General features: G+C 42.2%; 1 protein-coding gene across 22 annotated transcripts in view; it reads left to right on the top strand.

The window, feature by feature from the left end:
- Positions 1-21,577, top strand: part of TRPM3 (transient receptor potential cation channel subfamily M member 3) — a gene marked incomplete at both ends in the record, with an annotated part of 743,026 nt that overhangs the window by 685,465 nt on the left and 35,984 nt on the right. For 18 of the 22 annotated variants that reach the window (XM_084237419.1, XM_084237416.1, XM_084237414.1 and 15 more), the window contains one exon: positions 1,006-1,180. In XM_084237419.1, the coding sequence (XP_084093545.1) occupies positions 1,006-1,180 (175 nt within the window). Of the gene's footprint in view, positions 1-1,005; positions 1,225-21,577 lie in introns of those variants that run through there. The other 4 variants (XM_084237432.1, XM_084237433.1, XM_084237430.1 and 1 more) reach the window with 2 other exon arrangements.

The raw sequence follows: 21,577 nt of genomic DNA, 5'->3' as shown, positions 1-21,577 counted from the left end.
TCTGGTTGGCCAGTCTGTGTCACCAGTCTACCTCCCTTCCCTGTGGGCCGAGAGTGAGGTGCCATGATTAAACCATGCCAGAAAAGACACTTATCTTTGTGGCCAAAATGGGTGGAAACTGTTTCTAAACAAAAGAGGTAATGAGTTAGGCAAAACAGTAGTTACTACATGTCCTCTAATTTTGATGATAAAAGGAAAGTAATTTGACTTATGAAAAGCAGATCCCAAAGAGCACGTATTATGAAAAGAACAAAAAAGAAAGGACTAAAGAAGAACAACAGATGCCATTGTACTTGAATGAAGCCCAGAGAATTTGATGAAGGCATCAAGGTGAAAATTCAGCGTTTCAGCAGGGGGCACAGGCATGGTCTATTAGACTGTCTGATGCCTAAGAGAACCCCTTCTCTCCCTCTCTCAACTGATAGGGTGCACTGCAGGAGAAGTAAGTAGAGTGATTCTCTGAGACTGGTTTGTAGTTGGATACCAGGCAATGAGGTGGGGCCACAAGAATAACATGGTATTTGACGGGTATTTGCTGACTTAGCTTTGTTTACAAATGATTATTTCCTTAAACTTGTCAAGTAGTCAATAGCCTTTTAGAACTTCAGAAATTTCACAATATCATAATAGTTCTTGAAATAATTCAACTACCCCACTTCCAATTTTACTAAGAAAACAGAGACCCTAAGAGGGCATTTGTCTCCCCCAGGAGCAGAGAAAAGTTACCAGATATATAGAGAGACTCAAGCTTCTATGTTACATGCCTCCAACATATCTTACCTAGGTCCCACAGATAACAATAGAAAATTTAATGATTTTTGAGTTACTGATAAGATTCTGTGGGTTTCATAGACCAAGTGTCCTCTTGTCTGGATACAGCTCCCTATATTCCTCGTCAGCTGGTCTCCCTAGTGAACCTCCTTTGTCCATCGATGTCACCATTTATAGGAATGCTCCCTCTTACGAGTTTTCTTCTTTTTCTCCCTCCCCTTGTCCACCCTTCAGATGATAGACATGATGTACTTTGTCATCATTATGCTGGTGGTTTTGATGAGTTTTGGGGTCGCCCGGCAAGCCATTCTCTTTCCCAATGAGGAGCCATCCTGGAAACTGGCCAAGAACATCTTCTACATGCCCTATTGGATGATTTATGGGGAAGTGTTTGCGGACCAGATAGACCGTAAGCAAGTTTATGATTCTCATACACCAAAGTCAGGTATTTAACTTCAATTGGGTCATGTCTTTTCCAAGTTCATCTGTTTGTTCTCAATAAATGGCTCAAGATAGAGGACTGATTCCTAGCTTGCTATCTTGGAAGGTGGGGGGAAGCAATTATAGAAGGTGAATACATAATTTTAGCAAAGTAGTCCTCAGGTGTTTCTTCAGCTATGTCCTTTCTGTGACACGAATCGACATCTGGTGTGCCAAATTTGATAAAGAAATGAACCATTTATAAAGATCTAAATTCTCTGGGGATTAGAAATCTCAGGGCTATGTGCTGAATATTTCAATATTAGGAATATGTTATGTCACTATTCCCCAGCCTTAACCCAGCCCCCAGCCTTTAAAAAATAAATTCCTTAGGTTTGACTTCAGAACAAATAAACAATTCTCAATTTCGCCATCAGAATTCAAGAGTGAGGGCAAACATCTGCATGGTGTTTTCCTTGCACTGGAAACTATTCTCCAGGTCCTTTTCCCACTGTCTTAAATTATGTGCTATTGAGGCTCAAAAGAAGCTAGTATTCATTGCCTGGAAGTATGGAAAATGCCCTAGGTTATAAACTGAGTTACTGGCTGTAAATGCCAGAAAACAAAAAATAACATCTATATCATGAAGTGATTCAGTGTGGGCAGGCAGTGCCAGCAGGCCCCAATGTCTCACGTCCTAATAGATGCCGAGTCTCTATAATAAACACTCCTCTTGTGTGTAGTTCCAAAATAGTTGTATCCTAGAGTCTGTTCCAGCATTTTATTTGGACCAAATGTCAGGACATACCAGGCTTTGGGAAATGATTTGGGAAGAAAGCACCAGGAAAGAAATATCTTTCAGCCTGGAGAAGCTGAATCCCAGGAGCGACTCTTTCTCATTTTTCCTGAGGTGTTTAGCTCTAGAAATATCATCCCTCCAACACTGATGAATTAACATTTTCAGACATTTTTTGCTGACAGGCCAGCCATCTGGGCCTGGCTGTGGACATGGATTAAGGTTACATAACCAGGTACTATAGCTTATTAAGAGCAGGAGCAGAGACTCGTAGCATCCCTCCACCCACCCCCACCAATCCCAGGCAGGACTGAGACCAGGAAAATCAGGACAAAGCACCGAAGAGTGTTAGTCCTCCAGGCCTGTGAAGAACATGTGTCCTCTGGCGAGAACACACCAGTATGTCATTTTTTTTTCCGTGATGAATTTTAAACAAATACCATTTCCTTCTCAATGAGTTATCTGAAGCAAGAAGGCGTTTTGGAACACCTAATTGGAACAAATATTCATTGCATGAGACTTGGCCAACTCACTGAGGAAGAATTTTAACTCCACCTCCAAGTCGTAATATCTTTGGTTGACAATGTGCAGCCTTCACCAAAGCTTCCCAGGGACTGGAGGAAACTCTTTTGGGGATCCTCCTTTCAAAATGTCCCTCATGGCAAAACAACACTTAAAAAGGCCACCTGTGATCTTTCTCCTTAGAGATGAAATGTACTGTTTTATTCCCCAAGAAATTGCTTTTTCACTTACATTATGTTGCCTTTTCTAGTTTTCCTTTCTTCCCTCAAATGAGATGAAGCTCCCACGAGTATTTTGATCATGCATTTTGGGGCAAGAGGAGGGAGAAGTAGCTGGGTTTTTTTTTTATAAATGGGATTCTGTCTGTCCCTCTACGAGTGGCCATTTATTGACGTTGTACTATGAACCCAGCCTAGTGCAACAAACACCGCCATCTGGCTGCCTAAGAGGACTTTTATTGTTATTTGAAAAGAAGGGCTGATTGTAGTTTAGAACTGAAATCCCCTGGGCGGATGGAAGAGAGGTGTTTTGTGTGAGTGAAGTATGCAAACAGACTCCCCACATTGCTAATTACCTCTGTGGTGCTCTACCTGTGCAAGAATCAATTTCTACCCTAAATTCTAATGTGCAACTGACCCAGCCTCTGTGACACCCTTCCTCCCCGACTCCCCTCCTTCATGATGGTCTGAAATGACTGCAGTGGCAGTCACTGTTCTAAGCTAAATCAGCCAGTTTTCTGTCTAAAGTGCTAAAGAGTATTTGTCCTTTCTCAAATGGGTATAGAAGGCTGCCTGCAAATCTGTCATGACATCTGGTCAAGGTCATTCTATCCTCTGAATGATTTGATTTTCATGTTATGGTAGTGGGCCCCAGGGGGATCGGGTGACTCCCCCTCCTGGCCGTTCAGAACTGCCTAGAAGGCCCAAGTACCATGCTATTTGAGAAAGGTATAAATCGTTTACACTGCCCTGCGGTGTCTTGCCTCTTCTGTGCCGTGTCCGGATTGGTTGTGAAGCATGTGTTCAGGCTGATGGGATCTCATAGCCACCTGCCCAAGGTCTACCAGTGCCAACCTGTGGATGTGCCCGGTGTGGGCCTTTCCAAGCGCTGCTCATTCGCAAACATGTTCTCAGAGTGACTCATTTCTAACATAATGCACGCGCTCCATATCTAACTCCTTGTTTTTAACTGCAAAATTGCTGCGCCCATTTCATGTTTGGGGAAATACTCTTTCTTTATCGGGATGGGTGTCTGTGGCTCTGTAGTGGGTCCCTAGGGGTGGGTTACTAACATCTGTCTTATACCTCAGAAGAGAGGACAGAATTAATGCCCTCACTTCTGGGAGGTAATATTACCGAACAATGGATTTTTGATGTATGTTCCGCTGTTTTTTTTTTTCTTGTACTTTGTCCCAATCCCAGAGACTAGCAATAAGACCAGAAAAGCTAGAATGGGATGTGTAAGGTTACTTTCCAAATGTGCTTTACTATAATCAAAGAAAAGAATGGAGTCATTGTAAAAACCACAAAATAACTTAGGTATTTTTCACCTCCAAATCAGATTAGATTAACACGAATGATAGTCCAGCTTTAATCTAAATTATCTGTAGAAGCTAAAATACTTATTTTAGTGTCAGGAGCAGAAGAGAGATCAAGAACATAATTGGAAGCAGAGGAAAATTAAACTGGGAAAGGGACATCACACTTTGCTGAACACCCTGAAAAGGGATCGACTTGAACTTGTTGCTGTTGTTTGGTTGATTTTCATTTTTTGTTTCTGTGGTTTTCTGTGTTGTTGTTTTTTTCTCCCAAGAGCCCCAACACATCTCAGGTGCCTGTCATCTGTGTAACACAGGATCTCTAAGACCCAATGCACAGGCTTCCAATGAGGTGACTTGGAGGCTAGGCAGGTTGCCAAATGCACTGCTACCAAGTGATGACATACTTTGGAGCCGACTCATTAAGATGACCCATGTGGTGTGGCTTCTGTGAAGCCTGAGGGCAAAGCAGGCCCTCAGAGGAGGAGAGCAGCAGGATAATTTTCCAACATATTCATGCTAACGCTGGCAAAAAGCTAAAATTAGATGGACTCTCTCCTGATGAGAAACCTGGTTCCAGATTCGGTGTGTGAGGTACCTGGCCATACCTTTGTTGGCCAAGAAAATGGCATGTCTCAGCCATCCTCACGCCTCTGAATGAATGAGGTTTCCCGCTATTTACAGGGCATCCTTGCCCTACCTGCCATACACTCAGATTCCCCAGGCTGTACCAGGGCGGGGGGGAAATGAATCATCCTCTTGAAGGCATTAAATAGGGTCTAAATTTAGTCCCTCTTTCTGCCTCTCAGAGTCTTTGTACAAGTTTGGGTAGTAATGTTAAAGCAGAATGTCCAAAACTATCTACCAAGATAACTCAATATTACCTGGCCTCTTCCACGCTTCCCAAATGAACTATCCAGTCTACACAAGCATGGGTCAAATATTATTTTTCTCTTACTGCCTAGGGCTTTTCTATATGAAATTCATAGGTAATCCAGAGTAGGAGAGGTTTTAGTTTTGATTGGCTTTTTGTATGATTTCTTTGTTCATTTATTTATCACAAAAGTTTTGCTATTAAAAAAAAAATCCTTGCTCTTTTGTGCCCATGGCATCTCTATGAACTTGACTAGATTTAGAGTGTGCTGTTTCTGTCAGGAAACAAGGAGCATGTATGTGCACTTAAAGCTAAAACATTCTCCTGCATGACTTTTCTTCCTCAAAGAATTCGTCCCTCACTTCAGGTGCGGAAATTAGGATAGTTCGAAGCCAGACTCTGAAATATGCCTGCATATGGTGAAACTTAGAACAGCACAAACTAGAGAAGATGGCTATTGTTATGCATTTCAATATGCACACACCAGTTCTGGAAACTCATGGCCAGTGCATCTGTTTGGTATTCAGGACTGACCTTCTCTAATGAATTCCGAGCACACTAATGCCTAACAGCTATAGCGTGGGGAGTGTTGCCTGGCCAAAGAAAGTATTTTGGAAAAGAGAAACTTGTACCAGTGCCAACTTTTCGGAAAGGGGGTAACTGTTTCGTTGGGCTTTGTTTTGGCAAACTGCTAAGGAAGCTAGCCAATGTGAAGCACCACCCCCATATTCTGCCCCTGAAAGTCAGTTTACATTCTACAGGATACCCACCCAACTTGTTTACTAATGCAATCGGAGGCACAGCAGATTTACAAATAGCAGAGTTATGTGCAGAGAGGCCTTTGGGATGATTCAGTATGCTATTGTTCCACTGTTGTAATAGCCACTTAGTCTTTGCTCACAGTTTGGGCTCCATTTTTAACTCATTCATTCTTCATTCAGTGGAGAGTTATTTTGTTCCTACTATGAACTGGACAACAAGATGCAGAGATGCATGGGACAGAGGTGTGGTCTTCAAGGAGCTTACAGTCCAAGAGAGGCAAACTGACATTGACAATATACATGTTGAGATGGAACCCCCCCACAATAATCAGCTCTAGCTGAGCTAAGAACAGGGGTATAATGGCTGAAACCTTGCAAAAACTTGGAAGTTTAAGTTGAATCCTGAAATAGGAGCAGATACTCACTAGGCAGATGGGAATAAAGGGATGAAAAAGAGAAAAAATGGCATTCCAAACCGAGATTCAGTGTGGGAATTTCACCCTCAGCAGCTAGTTTAGTATGGGTGATTGTAGGATGAGAGGCAGGAGGCAGAGAGCAGGACAGATGGGTCCGAAGAGAAAGATAGGAGGTAGATTGTGGCTGATAGAGGCGTAATCTCATATGAGTTTTAGTCAGAAATATCAAGCAAAAATGCAAAGGGTCCATAAAAGAGGTTGAAATGAAAGTGAGAGAACATTAACCCAGGCAATGGTTATTAGGATAGACAGGACAGGTAGCATGAGACTTGAGAAGGTCAAATCAGAAGGTTCTTCTGGAAGTCAGGTGGCATAGAGAGTACTCATGGGGAGTTGATGAAGACTTGAAATGGAGGAGTTGGACATCACTCCTAGGTGTCTGGCAGAGTCTAAAGAGTGAGATCATTTACTGAAATAGAAAACATGAGGGAAGAAACTATGAGGGAGGGAAGGTTTGGATTGAGTTTGAGGTTCCCATGGGAATTCCAGGAAAACCATAAAGAAAGCTATTTTGTATCTAGAACTCTGAAGCTAAGTAGAAAGAGTTATGCTAGACATACAGATTTGAGAATAAAGAATTTAACTACCAGCTAACGCAGTGGGAGTGGATGAGATCGCCAGCAAGAGCAGGGAAAGAGAGAAAAGAAAGCCAGCGTGGAACACTGAGAATGGAGGAGTGAACATGATCAAATGCGAGAGGAGAGTCCAATCAGGTAAATATTTCGAAGAGTGTATTAACTTAGACCTTTAAGAAGTCACTGGTGATTATAGCCAGAAAATTTTCATTTCTTTAGTGAATATAAAATCCAATTACAGTAATTTGATCTTTTCTAGACTTACTGATACCTTTATTTAAGGCAAAGCATTTACTGGGAAAGAGAAAGAGAAGTGTTGTACATGTATGGAGGTAGGGGAAGGAAGAAGAAAATGTCAGTGAAGTGGAGCATTGAGAAGAATAATGTTTTGTAATCACCACTCAGCAAAGTCTCTGGTTAGGTACACACAACAAAGAATTGCTTAGAGCAGCCTATTTGCATGGTTAGGTTATGTGTTTTCTTAGTCAAGACTCAGCAACCCAGATAGAGTAGCAGAAAAGACAAATAGTTGGCTTAATACAAGATTGAAGTTTTGCTATGTTGGTATGGCAGAAAGGGTCCTAGAGTTTTTGAAGATGCTTTGAGAGCATCTCAAAGTTAGACATTTTGAGGTCTAAGATAAAGAGACAAGAAAGAAAAGATATGATATTAATAAGTACCTAAGAAGGGAAAAGGATGATAAGAACTAAAAATCTTGTTCATATCCTAATAAGATGTTGTGACCAGAATTAAGAGGTAGAACAATGTACGATAATAAAAGTGCAGGGGTAGCAATGAAAATGGTTTCTAGGATATTCTGGAATTGAGGTCAAGCTGGGTCAAACCATCTTGAAGCTGGGTTCTTTTGTAATATATATATTACAAATCCTTATATTGTTTGTAATTATTGATATTGAAGTTGTCCCTAATAATAAAGAGTGAGTAGACAGGAAATCTTATGCCGGAATAGCCTGAAACTCAAAGATCAAAGAGGTTTTTGCACAAAAGTAAAAACAGTGATTTAAAAGAGGCAAAGAGTATTGATGAGAATGCCGACATTACTTCTGGGAACCACAATGGTGGATGCAGGAGGGTGTGCAATTTCCATTTGAAAAGGTTATAGGCGGTGATGTCTTCCTACAAATTGGGTTTTAGTTAAGGCAAGAAAATGGGGGAATGGTTATAGAAAAGTATGAGAAGGCAGAGGTGTTTGTGTTCGATGGTAAGGATGTTTCAAAAGGCTCAAGGAAAAGAGAGAAAAGGGAGAAATGACAGGGAAATTCAGTGGGCGGAAAGTCACATGAGGACAGCATCATAGGGGAGGGCAGTTGATTGGAGCAGCTTGCCTTGGAGGAGTAGAGGATGATAAGTAGGATAAGTATGGAGACAAAACTTTTCCAGAGTTTTCAGGTAGAGGAAGGCTGGAACCCTACTAGTGTAAGAGGTCAGATGAGACTAATGATATCTAGATCTCACAGGCAGTCTAGAGTAGCCTTTGCTTGGGCTTCCAAGATCAAGCTGGGGACAAATTGCTGTGGTGCCCTAAAAGGATGCAACTAGAGACTTTGTATAGTGGTGAAGAAAAGCCAGATTCTGAAGAGGAACCTCCCCAGGTAGTTGGAGAATTCTCCAGCTCAGAGGAGGCTCTGCTTTTCACATTAGCTGTGGCCTTGTATTCATGATGTTTCTCAAGAATGAGCTCGTACTATTACCTTGGAATATTCTATTTTTTTTCTTTCATCTTTTCTAGTCTTGCCAATACCTTGCCTGTAATTAAATCTAGTGCTCAGCCCATCCTGGCTATGTTGCGCTTCTGTTGCAGGTTTGCCTTTGGTCCACTGTAGATTTGCATGACTCCAAAGCCTGTGCTTTTTCTACTCTACTCTGCCATGAAAAATCTAAGCACGTCCTACATCATACAGATGGGATATATTTATAATTCTCAGAATCTTTAAAAAGTAATAATCTTTAAAAATAATAACACAAAAAAACTTTCCAAAAAGTTGTATTTGAGAGAGAAAAGTTAACTTCGTGTAAAACTGTTAGTACTATTTTGTCACTCATGGGGAGCTAATTTATCACTGAGGGGAAAGGTTTAAAAAGTGTACACCCTTCTGAAGAGAAGCAAGTTTTTTAAGTAAGTTTCCTTAAAAACTGTGTTGGAACTTGTCCTCTTTAACATGTGCAAAGGGGATCTAAAAATGGGATTCTGTAAGATTTAGAGAAGAATCTAAAGTCCCTGGCAATGCTGAACACTAAGCCTAAAGTGAGGAACTTCAGAAAGAGCTCATAGGTGTGCCAGCAGGAAAGCAGCAGACAAGGATTACTGTGCACATGTCTAAGATGAAACTAGTCATTAAAAAAACAATAAAACTCCATACGCTAGCTAGATGCAAGACAAAAGTTGGAAAGGTAATTACTATAGATTGAATACTAGAAAGCAACTGCATGTATATAATGCAATCCCAAATGAGGTTAAGCATCATCTAGAATAGCATGAAAAACAAAGCAGAAAGGGCCCTCTACCTAATCCAAAGCTGCGATGTGTCTGTGCCTGGACACCAAGAGTAACACTGGTCACTGTATATCATGCCACAGACGAGCAGCCAAATGGATCAAGAGAATGAATGAAAAGCTGCAATTTGAGGACAGACCAGGAAGATTAGGGGTCTTCATGCCTAAAAATGAAAGCGGCCATGTCTGATGTCTATAAACTCCCAAAGTGAATTCTTCTGTGGGTAAAGTGAGCGCAGCAAGGGTCCCTAAATTCCAGTTTACTTGAACCAAGAATCCCTTCAAGTATGAAAATGATAGACTAGGTTAAATACTTAAAAAAAATGCCATTCTAAAGGGTAAAAAGAGAATTTATGAGATTTATTTCCCCCCATAGATGTTATAGGAGAAATAATACAGCTGTAGAGAGAATTTTGAAATTTTTATCTTTTTAATCACAAAAAGGGAGTTTCCAATAAAAAGTGGCTGCATTTTCTTTTGCCCCCAGTCAAAATAATTTTCTTTTGAAGGAAAAGAAAAAGGATGAGGGAAAAGAAGAAGATTCTTCTATACAATGGAGGACCCATATCGTTAGATGTCACTTTGCTTAAAGGTAAAATTTCCAGGGACCTATGGATGACATTAAGTGAGAACTTACTATATAAGGAAACCACAATGTTTGAGGAGTAGGTAAGATTCACACACCACAAATGCAGATGCTGCCAGAAAATCAACTTCATTGCTGTCTTCAGAACCCATCCCCCAAAGCTGGAAGAAAATGGCAACCCCGGGCTCACCCCTCCTAATCCTCTCTCAGGTGGATTAAGGCTGGGCGTGGAGGCAGGATGTGGTTTTTGAATCCACACCATTTGCTGCCCATTTGTCCATCATGCTGGTGAATCTGACCCTTTTAGTGAGTAGAGTCATGAGCTCTCCCCACAGCTCCAGTCCTGGAGACCTTCTCTCCCTGGCACCCTGTGACCTCAAGCAGGACTTGCCAGGGAAACTCGCAAAGCTCACAAGAACTGGCCCATCAAACACCCTCACACGTGTGTGTACTCGCCTCTTGCCTCCAGTCCTGTTTCTGCTGACACATCTGTCTACTCCCCAAATCCTTCCTTCTTTTGCCCCTTCTACAAACACCTAGACGTCTTGAGACTGTGTAGAGTTGGACCACGAACAGTGAGAGACTCACAAGCTTTTTCTGGGTGCTGCCCCACAACTTCCTCTGCCCTAACAGAAAGTCAATACCTGCTTGAAAGACAGATGGGAGAAATGAATATTTCAAAATGCTATCCCTCACCACATTGATTTTAATCATCTTACAAGTGAAAGCAGTGTGTGCAAAATAAAAATAAACATATTGGCTCTAAGTTTGTTAGACGTCATCTCTGTGTTTTAAAGAGAAGATTATATGTCAAAGATTTATAATCTGGTTTTACAATAAATCATCTCTGTCCAAAAGGATCTTCTGTGCTCATGGAACCAGTCTAGAGCTACATGGACACCACAGATTCTAGTCATAGTTTAGCGGGTGTGCGCTGTCAACATGATTACACCTGCTGCTGCTTTTCACCTGGTAACCCTTAAACCACCACGAGTTGTCCCATGAAGCCATAAAAAGGAATCTGCAGACAAACCATCAGATAAGTAAGTGGAGAGATGCAAATATTTTGAGAGTAAAGAAATGTCTATTTAGAGGAGAAAGAACAAAAGCAAAGACTCCAGGGCAGCGATGCTAAGGAGGGGCAAAAGATGCCCAATGGGCCTCTGTCTGGGGGATATTTAAATCTTTTTTTCTCTGTTCTAAAACGTCATTATCCTACTTTGCGACTGGCTTTCCCCTAGTGGCCACAACCCTCCCAGCAGATGTAGTCATTTCCCCAGCTCTTATCTTAGACTTTACCTTTCCCGCCCCAGTCCAAGTTCTCCTAAAATTTACTGTCTCTGTTGGCCTTAAATTTTAGCCTTAAAATTACTGCCTTCATTAGCCCTCCTGGATTTCTGACCTTATTTCTGGAGTATGTTTGGTTAGCACCTCTTAGGTAATTTACTGTCCTTATCTCAGATGCCTCTTTAACTCTGTCCCAAAGTCCCTGTCTGTACTGTCCCTGAACTGCCTAATTAACTCTAACTTGGCCTAGGACTTAATATGTAACCAGTGACCCCTTGAAATTTTGTCCAGTAAAATGAGAACATTCATTTTTCATTTTATATAATTTTAATTAATTTAAATAGCTACATATTGCTAGTGGCTACCAGATTGGACAGCTCAGTTTGAGAGTATATGTATCTTCTAGAATGCCAGCTCCACGAGAACAGGGACCACCCAGCTGTAGCCTTAGCATTTCAAACTGTGTGACCCACAGTAGGTGTTCAGATTGGTGCATGGAATTAAACATCTCGAAGTGAGGAACAGAAGGAGAATAGGGCCATTAGCTACTTTACACATCGGAAAAAAAAATTCTGTGACTTCAGATTAGTAAATTAAAGAAGCCAAAGTGCCTGAAACTTTAATCCCAACCAAAGAGTTAAGATTATTAAAAAGGAATTTAAAATTTGGACTAAGTGTAGTGATCATGGATTCATGCTTCGCCCAGAGAGAGAACAGTAAAATCAAAGGGGATCCTAGAGTTGCTAACTTCCTTTAAAAGTGATTGACTTTGTATCCAAGAATAGTTATAGCTGATATCATCACTGTGGCATGAGTTCGATCCCCGACCAGGGAGCTAGCCCACATGGCGCAGCAGACCTCTCCTATCTCACCTGCTGCTCCCCTCAGCAGTGTATTTCAGAGATCTGCCTGTACTGCTCCCCACTCTGTCTCTGGTGAGTCCTCTCCCTCCGTACCCCTGGCCTACACCTCAGCTTTTCTACCAAAAAATTAAATATTTTTTTAAAAAACTTCAAGAAATATCCAATGAACAAGTCATGATTTTAATCTATGTCCAGAAGTTAATTGTTGGAGAGCTGTAAGGAAGAGAGGAAAGAGGGAGAGAAACTAGGGGTCTGGATCAAGGGAAGAAGGAAAAGAGGGAAGGGAGGAGAGAGGGAAGGAACAGTCTTTGGTTGTTGAGAGTAATTGAGGGAAGAAGAGAGAGCTGTGTGAGCCCAGCAATGGGACTGAATAAGATCCAAGCAGGGCCTCCCTTGGTGGCGCAGGCAGTTGAATGCTGGGCTGCGAAGCTGCCCGAAGCCTCTGCAGCGCAGGTTCGATCCCCGGCCGCTGGGCGAGGGTCCCACATAGCGCGCAGACCTCTCCTGCCGCCCGCTGCTCCCCTCAGCAGTGTACTTCAGTCCTTCTGCCTGTTTTGTTCCCCACCTGGCTCTGGTGAAGTCTCTCACCCTCCCGAGCTTCTAACTGTACCCAGTGCTTGTATAAATAAATAGATAATAATAATAAAGACCCAAGCAGAGAGCCCTGCAGCTCCCCACCACCCAAACCTGGAAATGGTTGCCATGTATCCCATATCGACGTTCAAAGGCACAATGTTCAGACCAAACGAAACGAGGAAGATGGCTGACTTCTACTCATAGCAGAACAGAGTACATCCCTTCTGATAATATGGCAGGATTTTAATTGATCTGTATTAATAGCAACCGAAAAACAGAGGTTAACTATTAGCTGATAATCCCAGGAAGGCTCATGTGTTGTTTTTTCTCCAATGTGACAGAGTCCAGATAAGCCTCCTCAATGTGGAGGGGAAGTGAGGTGCTCAAGATCTTTCACACAATATCAACCAGTAGAGCAAATAGCTTCCTGCAACTAAATTTCAGACCATATCTGCCAAATGATGTTTGACTGAATGGCTTGGCTTTCAGCCAGATGTTTGGTATCTAGAAATATCAGGGCTGAGGTTCAAGACAACAAGCTTTGCAGAAGACCCCAATAACTTCAGGTCAGGTACAGAATTTCAAGTTTCCTCTTAGTAGCCCATACAATCCAAGTACATGACATCCACTGATGAGTTAAAAATAGAAGGAACTTGTTCTTAAACCTGGCATGTGGTGTGGTACATAGGTTTTCATTTTATACTGGACCTATATGTTTTATGGATTCTACATATATATGCTATATTTTGCAATATAATACATATGCTGTAGATGCTATATTTGACAATGTAATACAGAAAGGAATAAAGTAGTCTCCCTGTTATTACATTTTCCAGATTCTACTCTGAATGAGTTCATTCAATAGCATTTACTGAGTACTATGTGTCAGGCACTTTGCTAGGAGCTGAGAATTATAAGCAGATCTCTATTTTGAAAAAAAAAAAAACTTAATGGTAAAGGCTGACAAGTAAACAAGTCATTGTAAATTAGCATGACATGTAGTTCCATTGAAGTGATGTATAAGAACTTGGCTCAAAAGAGAGCATACATTTTTATTTGGAGGCAAGCAGGGAATATGGCAGAGAAAAGCAAGAAAGGGCTACATATGGTCAAAGAAATTCTCCTAGACTTAACAGTTAAGTTGTACATAAAGGAATTTAAGTTTTCCAGACAGTTCCTGAGATCCTGATTTTAGACAAAGCTAGAAGGGTGACAGGACGTGCCAGGAGTGGGCATATGGAGAGAGCAGAGAGGTGACACTTCCTGCATCAGCCAATTAGAGCCAATCCCCTGACGAGGAGCTCCCAAGACTCCTATACCTCCCCTGGGCACCCTCTCCCTGTCCTATAACAGGCTCATACCTGGCACCATATTTTTGTCTGGTTTCTTATGCATTTTTGGTACAGGGTCTGTCACTATCTTTCCCATTGTATTTGAGTGAATGAATGGAGAAGAAACTAGAAAGGTAGGTTGTAAAGGGATTTGTATGGAGGCTAAGGAATTTGGATCCTTGCTTGTGGGAAATACACAGGTCACCTTGTGTGGAGGCTTTTTCTAAGTGAAGGCTCTAGTTCACAGAATTTCTAGGTTGTGATTGCCAAGTGGGGAGACTGCAGCTGGAAAATATACCATCATGATACTCATTTCAGGGAAACTACTTAAGCTGTAGGAAAGTCCTTTTTTCCAAAATGTCTTCAAAAGGAGGAATAGCAAGCTTCAAAGAGTCAAAAAATCGCCTGAATAGGTTAAATCTGCAGCTTCTTTTGCCCTTAGTGAGAAGTATTTGAATCTTAATCTCAACCCCAAAAATAGCTGAAATCAGCATTCAGGGGAGGAGAGTTAAAATGGGGGCAGGTAATGAAGCAGATGGCTCAACTCAGGCTGGGTGAGACGGACTTTGAGCAGCCAGAGGGCCTCGCCTGGCGACTGTGTGCCTGGAGGGCAGGAGAGGGGGAGGGGTAGAGAGCCAAGAAGTGGTGGTGGCGAAAACAGCTTTGCCTACATTGCAATTTTGCCAAGGGCCCTGGCAGATGCCCGGCTAGACTACAAAAACCATTGTCTCTGCTGCCTGCAGTAAATTGCTGATACCCGAATTTAAATATCAGGAAGACTTGAAGTTCTAAAAGCCTCAGACTCTCCTAGTTACGCCTGACAGGCACTGGGCTTCCCAATTCAGCTTTTCCAGTTCACTCGGTTTTCTCCACATCCACACTCCACCTCTTCCCTGCTAGAAAACTCATAGAGGAACAAAGGAGAGGAAGGAAGAGAGAGGACAGTTGGTTAAGTGCAGGGGAGGAGGAGGGAGAGGGATCAGAGAGAGGGAGAAAGGGCACAGGGGACTGAGGTGATGGTGCACGGTGCATTGGGGAAGGAAACTCTATGGGGACTACACCCGAGGGGGTGGGGGAAGCAAATATTATTTAAAAATGAACAATGATGTAAAAAATAAAGAAATTAATTAAAAATAAAATAAATTAAAATAAATTTACTGGGGAAAAAAAAAAGAAACTTAAAGGTCTAAAAGGCCCCAGGGCAGTGAAGAGAAGCTGGAATCCTCCCAAAGGAGTTTTTCTGTGACCACAAAATAGTCTCTCCCAATTAGACCTACCTGGCTGATTCTGTACCAGGAGCAATTTTACCCCAATGCTCCCCCCCCCCCTGCAAGTTGTCACAACTAGCACTTGCACCTAGTGGTAGAGACCAGGGAAGATACTACACACCTCACAATGCACAGGACAGTCCCGCAAAGAATTATCCTACCCAAAATGTCACTAGGCCTGAGGCTGAGAAAATCCAGTCTATCTGAATCCAAACTCAACTTCTTATGGTTGCTCCCCAAAGAAAAATGACACCAGACAGTCACCATCAACATGTGCAGAGTCCTGACAGGACATATCCAAGAAGCTCCCGAGGGTTCACAAGCTGAAGCCAGAACAAAGGGCTCTGGGCCCCCCAAAACAGAGGGCTCAGGGGATCCCTGTTTGCCATCCCAAGATTTCACACCTTTCATTGTTCTGCTCAGACCAAAGGCCAAGTTAAGACACCACGTGGTGGTGGTGTCAGAATGGCCAATCTGACAAACCACTTTTGGCAGACACTGACAAGCACTGTCACCTGCTCTTGGACACCAGTTTTAGAATAAATCCAGCCACCATTACAATGAAGAAGGAAAAGCACGCAGAGCCTTTACCTATCATCTCAAATTCACCAAATATTTTGCAGCTCAGAAGTCTAGCAAATTTAACACTTCTTTCCCAAGTTTGTATATGAGAGATGCTGGTGATTTTTTTTAAGATTTTATTTATTTTTAGTGCCTCCCCTGGTGGTGCAGCAGTTGAGTGCTGGGTTGTGAGGCTGACTGCAGCCTCTGCAGCGCCAGTTCGATCCCCGGCCATTGGTGAGGGTCCCACAAAAAAAAAAAAAAAAAAATTATTTATTTTTGCATAGAAAAAACTGGGATATGTGTGGGGGCAGGCAGTGGGGGAGAAGATCCACCAGAGACTGAGTGGGGAGCAGAACAGGCATATCTACTGAAATACACTGCTGAGGGGAGCAGCAGGCTAGACAGGAGAGGTCTGCTGCGCCATGTGGGTTAGCTCCCTGACTGGGGATCGAACTCAGGCCATAGTGGTGATGGCACTGAAACTTAACCCCTAGGCCACCAGGGAGGCCCTCATTATTTTTTTTTTTAAAAAAAGGGAAATCACCACCTTGGATTAACAGAAAAAGTGTTTTGAGTGACCTCAGAAATCTTGTGAAACTGTCCAGTTCAATCAATCCAGCCCATCATCTGAGATAAAGATGGAAGGCAAACACATCCCCATGCCAGACTCAATTGTTATAGCTGCTGACCAACTTAACACCACTGGACCAAATTCAAAACCACTTTTAAACATTTGCTGGAGCCAGTGACTCTCTGAGTAGACCACGGGGTCCTGCTTTACAATATCACAGTCCTGGAAGCAAAGAAATGAAGTCTGCGGCGTGCCCTTTTTAATATTCTGAACAAGGGCTTCAGAAGTGAAATGCCACTGTGAACTGAATGGTTACGGCTCTGTTACAGGAAAGCTAGTTGCTGACAAGTACTTCAAAGTCACTTATGCCACCTGAGGAGCACAATGTTCGCCTATCGAAGGACTATCCATGGTGCATGAAGGTCTATTATTCAGCAAGTAATTGAATATACAGGGTGAGGGACACCTCTATCAGACAGGTCACGCACTAAAAGACTAGATTCTTTCCAGTGGGTTTAAGATTATACAGCCTATCAGGAGTTTATATAAGATAACCAAGTGTCGAAAATGTCACTGCCTTTTGAAAAATGTGCGACAGTTGTACTTAAGCAGATTGCACTGAATATAAGGGTGCCTGAGTTCTTTATTAACTGTCAAGTGTGTTACAAAGGCTGTGTCTTGAGTTCCATGGATTTCTTCTGACATTTCTAGTCCAAAGGAAGTCAATTAACATTTGTTGAGATCCTATTACCTTGCTGGCACTGGACGGGGCCCATGTATGGCAGCTCATTTAGTCCTCATTTTCTCTTGATACACATAAAGAACACACATCACCCAGTGCCTATGGCACACAGCCAAGAACTGGCAGAGGGGAATAAGAACCCAGGCTTGTGTAACCTCTAAGCCATGTTCAGCAGTGAGGCTGTGGGATGGCTCCAACAGTGGAGGCCCTTCCCTTCCTGAGTCTGGAGGCCCTCAGCTTCTGGAAGAGTCTCTCCCCTACTGTCAGAATATGGTCGTGTGCTATTTCTGAATGAATGCAGAATTGTGGCTCCTCAGAAGGATTCCACAGCCCTGCTCTTTCCTCTCCCTTTACTGCGGGGATGGGACCACAGCCTTTCACTGGTTTACTTAGCAACTACTCACCGAGTTCTTTATCTGGCACTGGAGAGAGAGGTGCAAAAGAGAGGCCTCATCTTCCCTTCATGACAATTAGATTCTTCAGGGGGCAGGAGGGAGACAGACAATGAATAAACAAGTAAATAGATACCTTAGTATAGTGATTAGTTCTGTGAAGCAAATGAATCCAAATCATAGGCTAGGAAGTCATTGGGGTGAGGAGCTGGGGTTTAAATTTACATTAGATGGTCAGGAAAAGGCTTTGAAGAAATAGGATTGAATTGAAATGTGAATGATGGAAACATGTATGGCAAAAGCTGGGAAGAGAATATTCTAGACAGAGAGAACAAGGACGAAGTCATGTGGTAGGAATCATCGAGCTGTGTTCAACCAGGATCAGAACGACAGTGTGACTGGAATTTAAGATGGAAAGCAGGGCCTCCCTGGTGGCACAAGGGATTAAGCACCCCACTATGAATCAATCCACAGCTTCTGCAGCACGAGTTTCAATCCCCTGGTGGCCAGCGAGAAACCCACATGGCGCAGCAGACCTCTCCTGTCTCTCCCGCTGCTCTCCTCAGCAGTGTATTTCAGTCAGTCTGCCTGTTCTGTTCCCCACTCTGTCTCTGGTGGATCCTCTCAATCCCTCATCTCTGGCCTGTACCCCAGCTCTTGTATGCATAAATAAATAAATCTTAAAAAAAAAAAAAAAGATGGAAAGCAGTTCGAGTTGGTATATGTCAGGGTGGAATTCCTAGTTTAAAGTGTGACTTAATTCTAAATTAGCAACTGGATTTAAGAACAGGATCCACAACTCTTCAGTCATTCAGAAATAACACATGATCATATTCTGACCAGACTCTTTCAGAAGCTGAGGGCCTGCAGACTCAGGGAGGGAAGGGCCTCTACTATTGGTGCCATCCCATGGCCTCCCTGCAAGGTCCCTGTGGCACTGGGATGGGCACACCTGGGGTGCTCTCAGAAGCACCATCATAGATTAATTAGACACCTAACTCCCCAGGGGAGATCTACCTGTCTCCATGAATAAGTCAAAAGGCTTCCATCAACAAAACTGTGAACATCCTAGTAATGTAAAAAAGAATGCAGCATTTGTAAGTGAGACAGGGATCACAGATGGGTCAAAAAATTACAAATTGAGAAGAGGCAACCAAAAACTGTCAGCTCTAAGGTACCAGCAGTGTATACTGGATTAAACTTGGGGGCAAAGTCTTATACAAGTTTGCTGTGGGGAGTGATCATTATTCCCACAGCAGTTCACATTTATGGAGTGCAAAGTCTTATACAAGTTTGCTGTGGGGAGTGATCATTATTCCCACAGCAGTTCACATTTATGGAGTGTTCACATTATGGTTTGAGTTAGTGTGACGGGGATACATATAAGCACTGAATACTCTGAATCCCAGTTTTCTCAACTCCACTAATTCTGTGACCTAAGGCATGTTAATGAACCTCTCTGTTCTTCGGTATTCTTAACAAACTGAGGAGAGTAATAAAGGTGTGGTGTGCCTCCCTGCCAGGAACACTATTAAAAATAAGAGCAGCTCTTCCCAAATGAATATAATAAACCCAAAAATACATGCATACTGAGCTTCTGATAAAGCTAAAATCAGCATCAATGTCAGGGTATTATGTGTTCAAAGAAAAACATTAATAAATAATAGCCCTGATGATGTGCAGCTGTGCCAAATTAATGAGTGATACTCAAAGGACTAAATTTTGGGAAAGTAAAACAAAATTTGTTAAAAGGCACACTGCCATGGACTACTCAGATCTAGGCTGTTATTAGTAATAAGAGGTAGGATGAGGTGAGGTCGTTGTAGGGTTGAGTCCTATAAAGCCAAAGCTTCCAAAGTTGTTACTTCTCTAGTTCCTTCCAGCAGTAAAGCTAGCTCCACATAGATGCAGGAACTGTGAGTCTTCCCAACAGGAGATGACTTCCAGTCTTCTTTTTTCCATTCACCTCTTTGATGGAAATGATTAAGCCCATGGAAACAATTAAGCCAAAACAGTAGTCTCAAGTAGCACTGGTCTCTCTCCTCACAGTAGAACCACGGTACTATTGCTTTTGCTCATCATAAAGAACCACAATTTTGTTTACACTATTACATCTGTCATTCTGGGCAGCTAACACAATTCTTCATCCACTCATGGGTTCAGCAAATATTTAGAATCTGCTTTGTTCCAAGGACTTTGTTATGTGCTGGGGCTACAGTAATGAGTAAAAACCAATGAAGATCCTACCTCCTTGGGAACTAATAATCTAGTGGAGGCATCAAATATCAATTCTGATAAGCATAAACTCAAGAAATGCAGGGTGCTAAGAGAGCTTCTAGGAAATAGACATATCAGGGGCTCAGAGAAAAGCTCTCTGTGAAGTGACTTTTAAATCAAGTTGTGTAGAGTAAGGAGGAAAGTGTGCAAGCAACAACCAGAAGAGTTCAGAGAGGGGGACAGTCTGTGACAGTAACAGAGAGAAGACTGGTATGGGGGAAGCACAACATGCAAGGGAGAAAGTAGCATGAAATAAAACTGGAAGGGCAAAATGAGGGTCAATTAGTGCAGGCCTTTTAAGTCAGTGTAAGGGTGAAAATTTTCTTAGATTTAATAGGAAATGTATGAAGGGCTTTATGTAGGAGTTGAGTGGTAGTGGTTACAGAGGGGGAGGAGGATTCAAGTCTTGAATGCATGTGGAGGGGGTGTGTTGGCGGGTGGGGAGGTGATGTGAATTGCATGATTTGATCTAATTTCAGCATCCCACATAAAGCCCTTCAGCATCAACCAAAGAGTTACCAATGGATATTGTTAAAGCTTCAACAAATACCAGATCATGCAGTTCATGGCAAATTTGACTTCCAGGCTAAGTTGTGACCTCCTGTGCTGACTCTGTGGACATGAGCTAGCTTCTAGTCATGAGATGAAGTGATTGGATTTAATCTAGACCAGTGGTGGTCTTGAGAGGGGAAATATGACCCCCACATTTTGGAAAATTTATCTTGAATTTTGAGGGATGTTTTTGCTTGCCTTCTCTGATTAGGGAGGCACCACTGGCATTAATGGAGTCCAGCAAAGGCAGGAATGTCCCACAATCAAGCGTTGTTCTCTATCCACACAGCTTTCCAGTGTTCTCACAGACATTCATGTAGGTGAAAAGCCTGGTTATAATTATGGAGCCTAACTCCATTTTACTTTTAAAGATACAACACTTGGCATGTATTTAATAAGCTGTGAATTTTTCCAGGAATGAAACCACTATGAAAATTGAGAGAGATGCTAATTTGTTTGTTTTGGAACTTTCCCAAGGGTTGTTCACCCACATAGAAAATCACCCCACCAATGACAATGCTGCTCATTGTAGCTGAGTAGTCTTCTGTCAGTTTACGTTTGTGTCTGTCTCATTCTTGCAGACTCTCCGCAGAATTATAAGTACCTGGCAATGGCTTCTATGATAGCCATACCTGGGATATAGAAGTATTATTTTATGATAAATTGCTCCCCTTTTCTATATCCTTCACATTAATATTTGAACATTATATGGATTTTCCCATGATTACATGTACAGGTAAATTAAACCATCTGTAGATTTTATTTCACAATAGTTAAAGAGATAGTAGAAGATATTTACTATAAGAAGGAGTTGTTGGGCCTGATAAGACTGAGGACAAATGAACAAGCCTGCTCTCAACTGCTATGATTTTAGAAACCTCACCACTTGCTATTGGATGGTCTCGGTGACTTTAGCATGAAGAAGACACTGTCTAAAATTTGTTTTCTGTTAAATAACAATAGAAGGTATTATAGTCAATGTCACCAGTGAGAAATCATGTTAGTATCATTTGCCCCTGAGATAATATAGTGAGAAGGACATTTGACCTTTTGTGGTGTTCCTCCCACAAATCCATAGCTCCAGTCTAATTATAAGGAAAAAAATCAGATAAACTTAAATCAAGTGACATCCTACAAAATGCCTGGCCAGTATTCTCAACACAGTTAAGGTCATGAAAAACAAGGGAAAACAGGAACGGTCACGAAGGGGAGGAGACTAAGGCGATGTGATTGCCAAATGCAATGCAACATGCTGGATGAGATGGAGGAAAAGAAAAAGAACATCAGTGGAAAACTGATGACATGTCATCAAATCTGGAGTT

The sequence above is a fragment of the Talpa europaea genome, assembly GCF_964194135.1.
Source record: "Talpa europaea genome assembly, chromosome: 7".
NCBI lineage: Eukaryota > Metazoa > Chordata > Mammalia > Eulipotyphla > Talpidae > Talpa > Talpa europaea.
The sequence above is the reverse complement of the archived record's forward strand: the minus strand, read 5'-3'. Positions and strand labels throughout refer to the sequence as shown.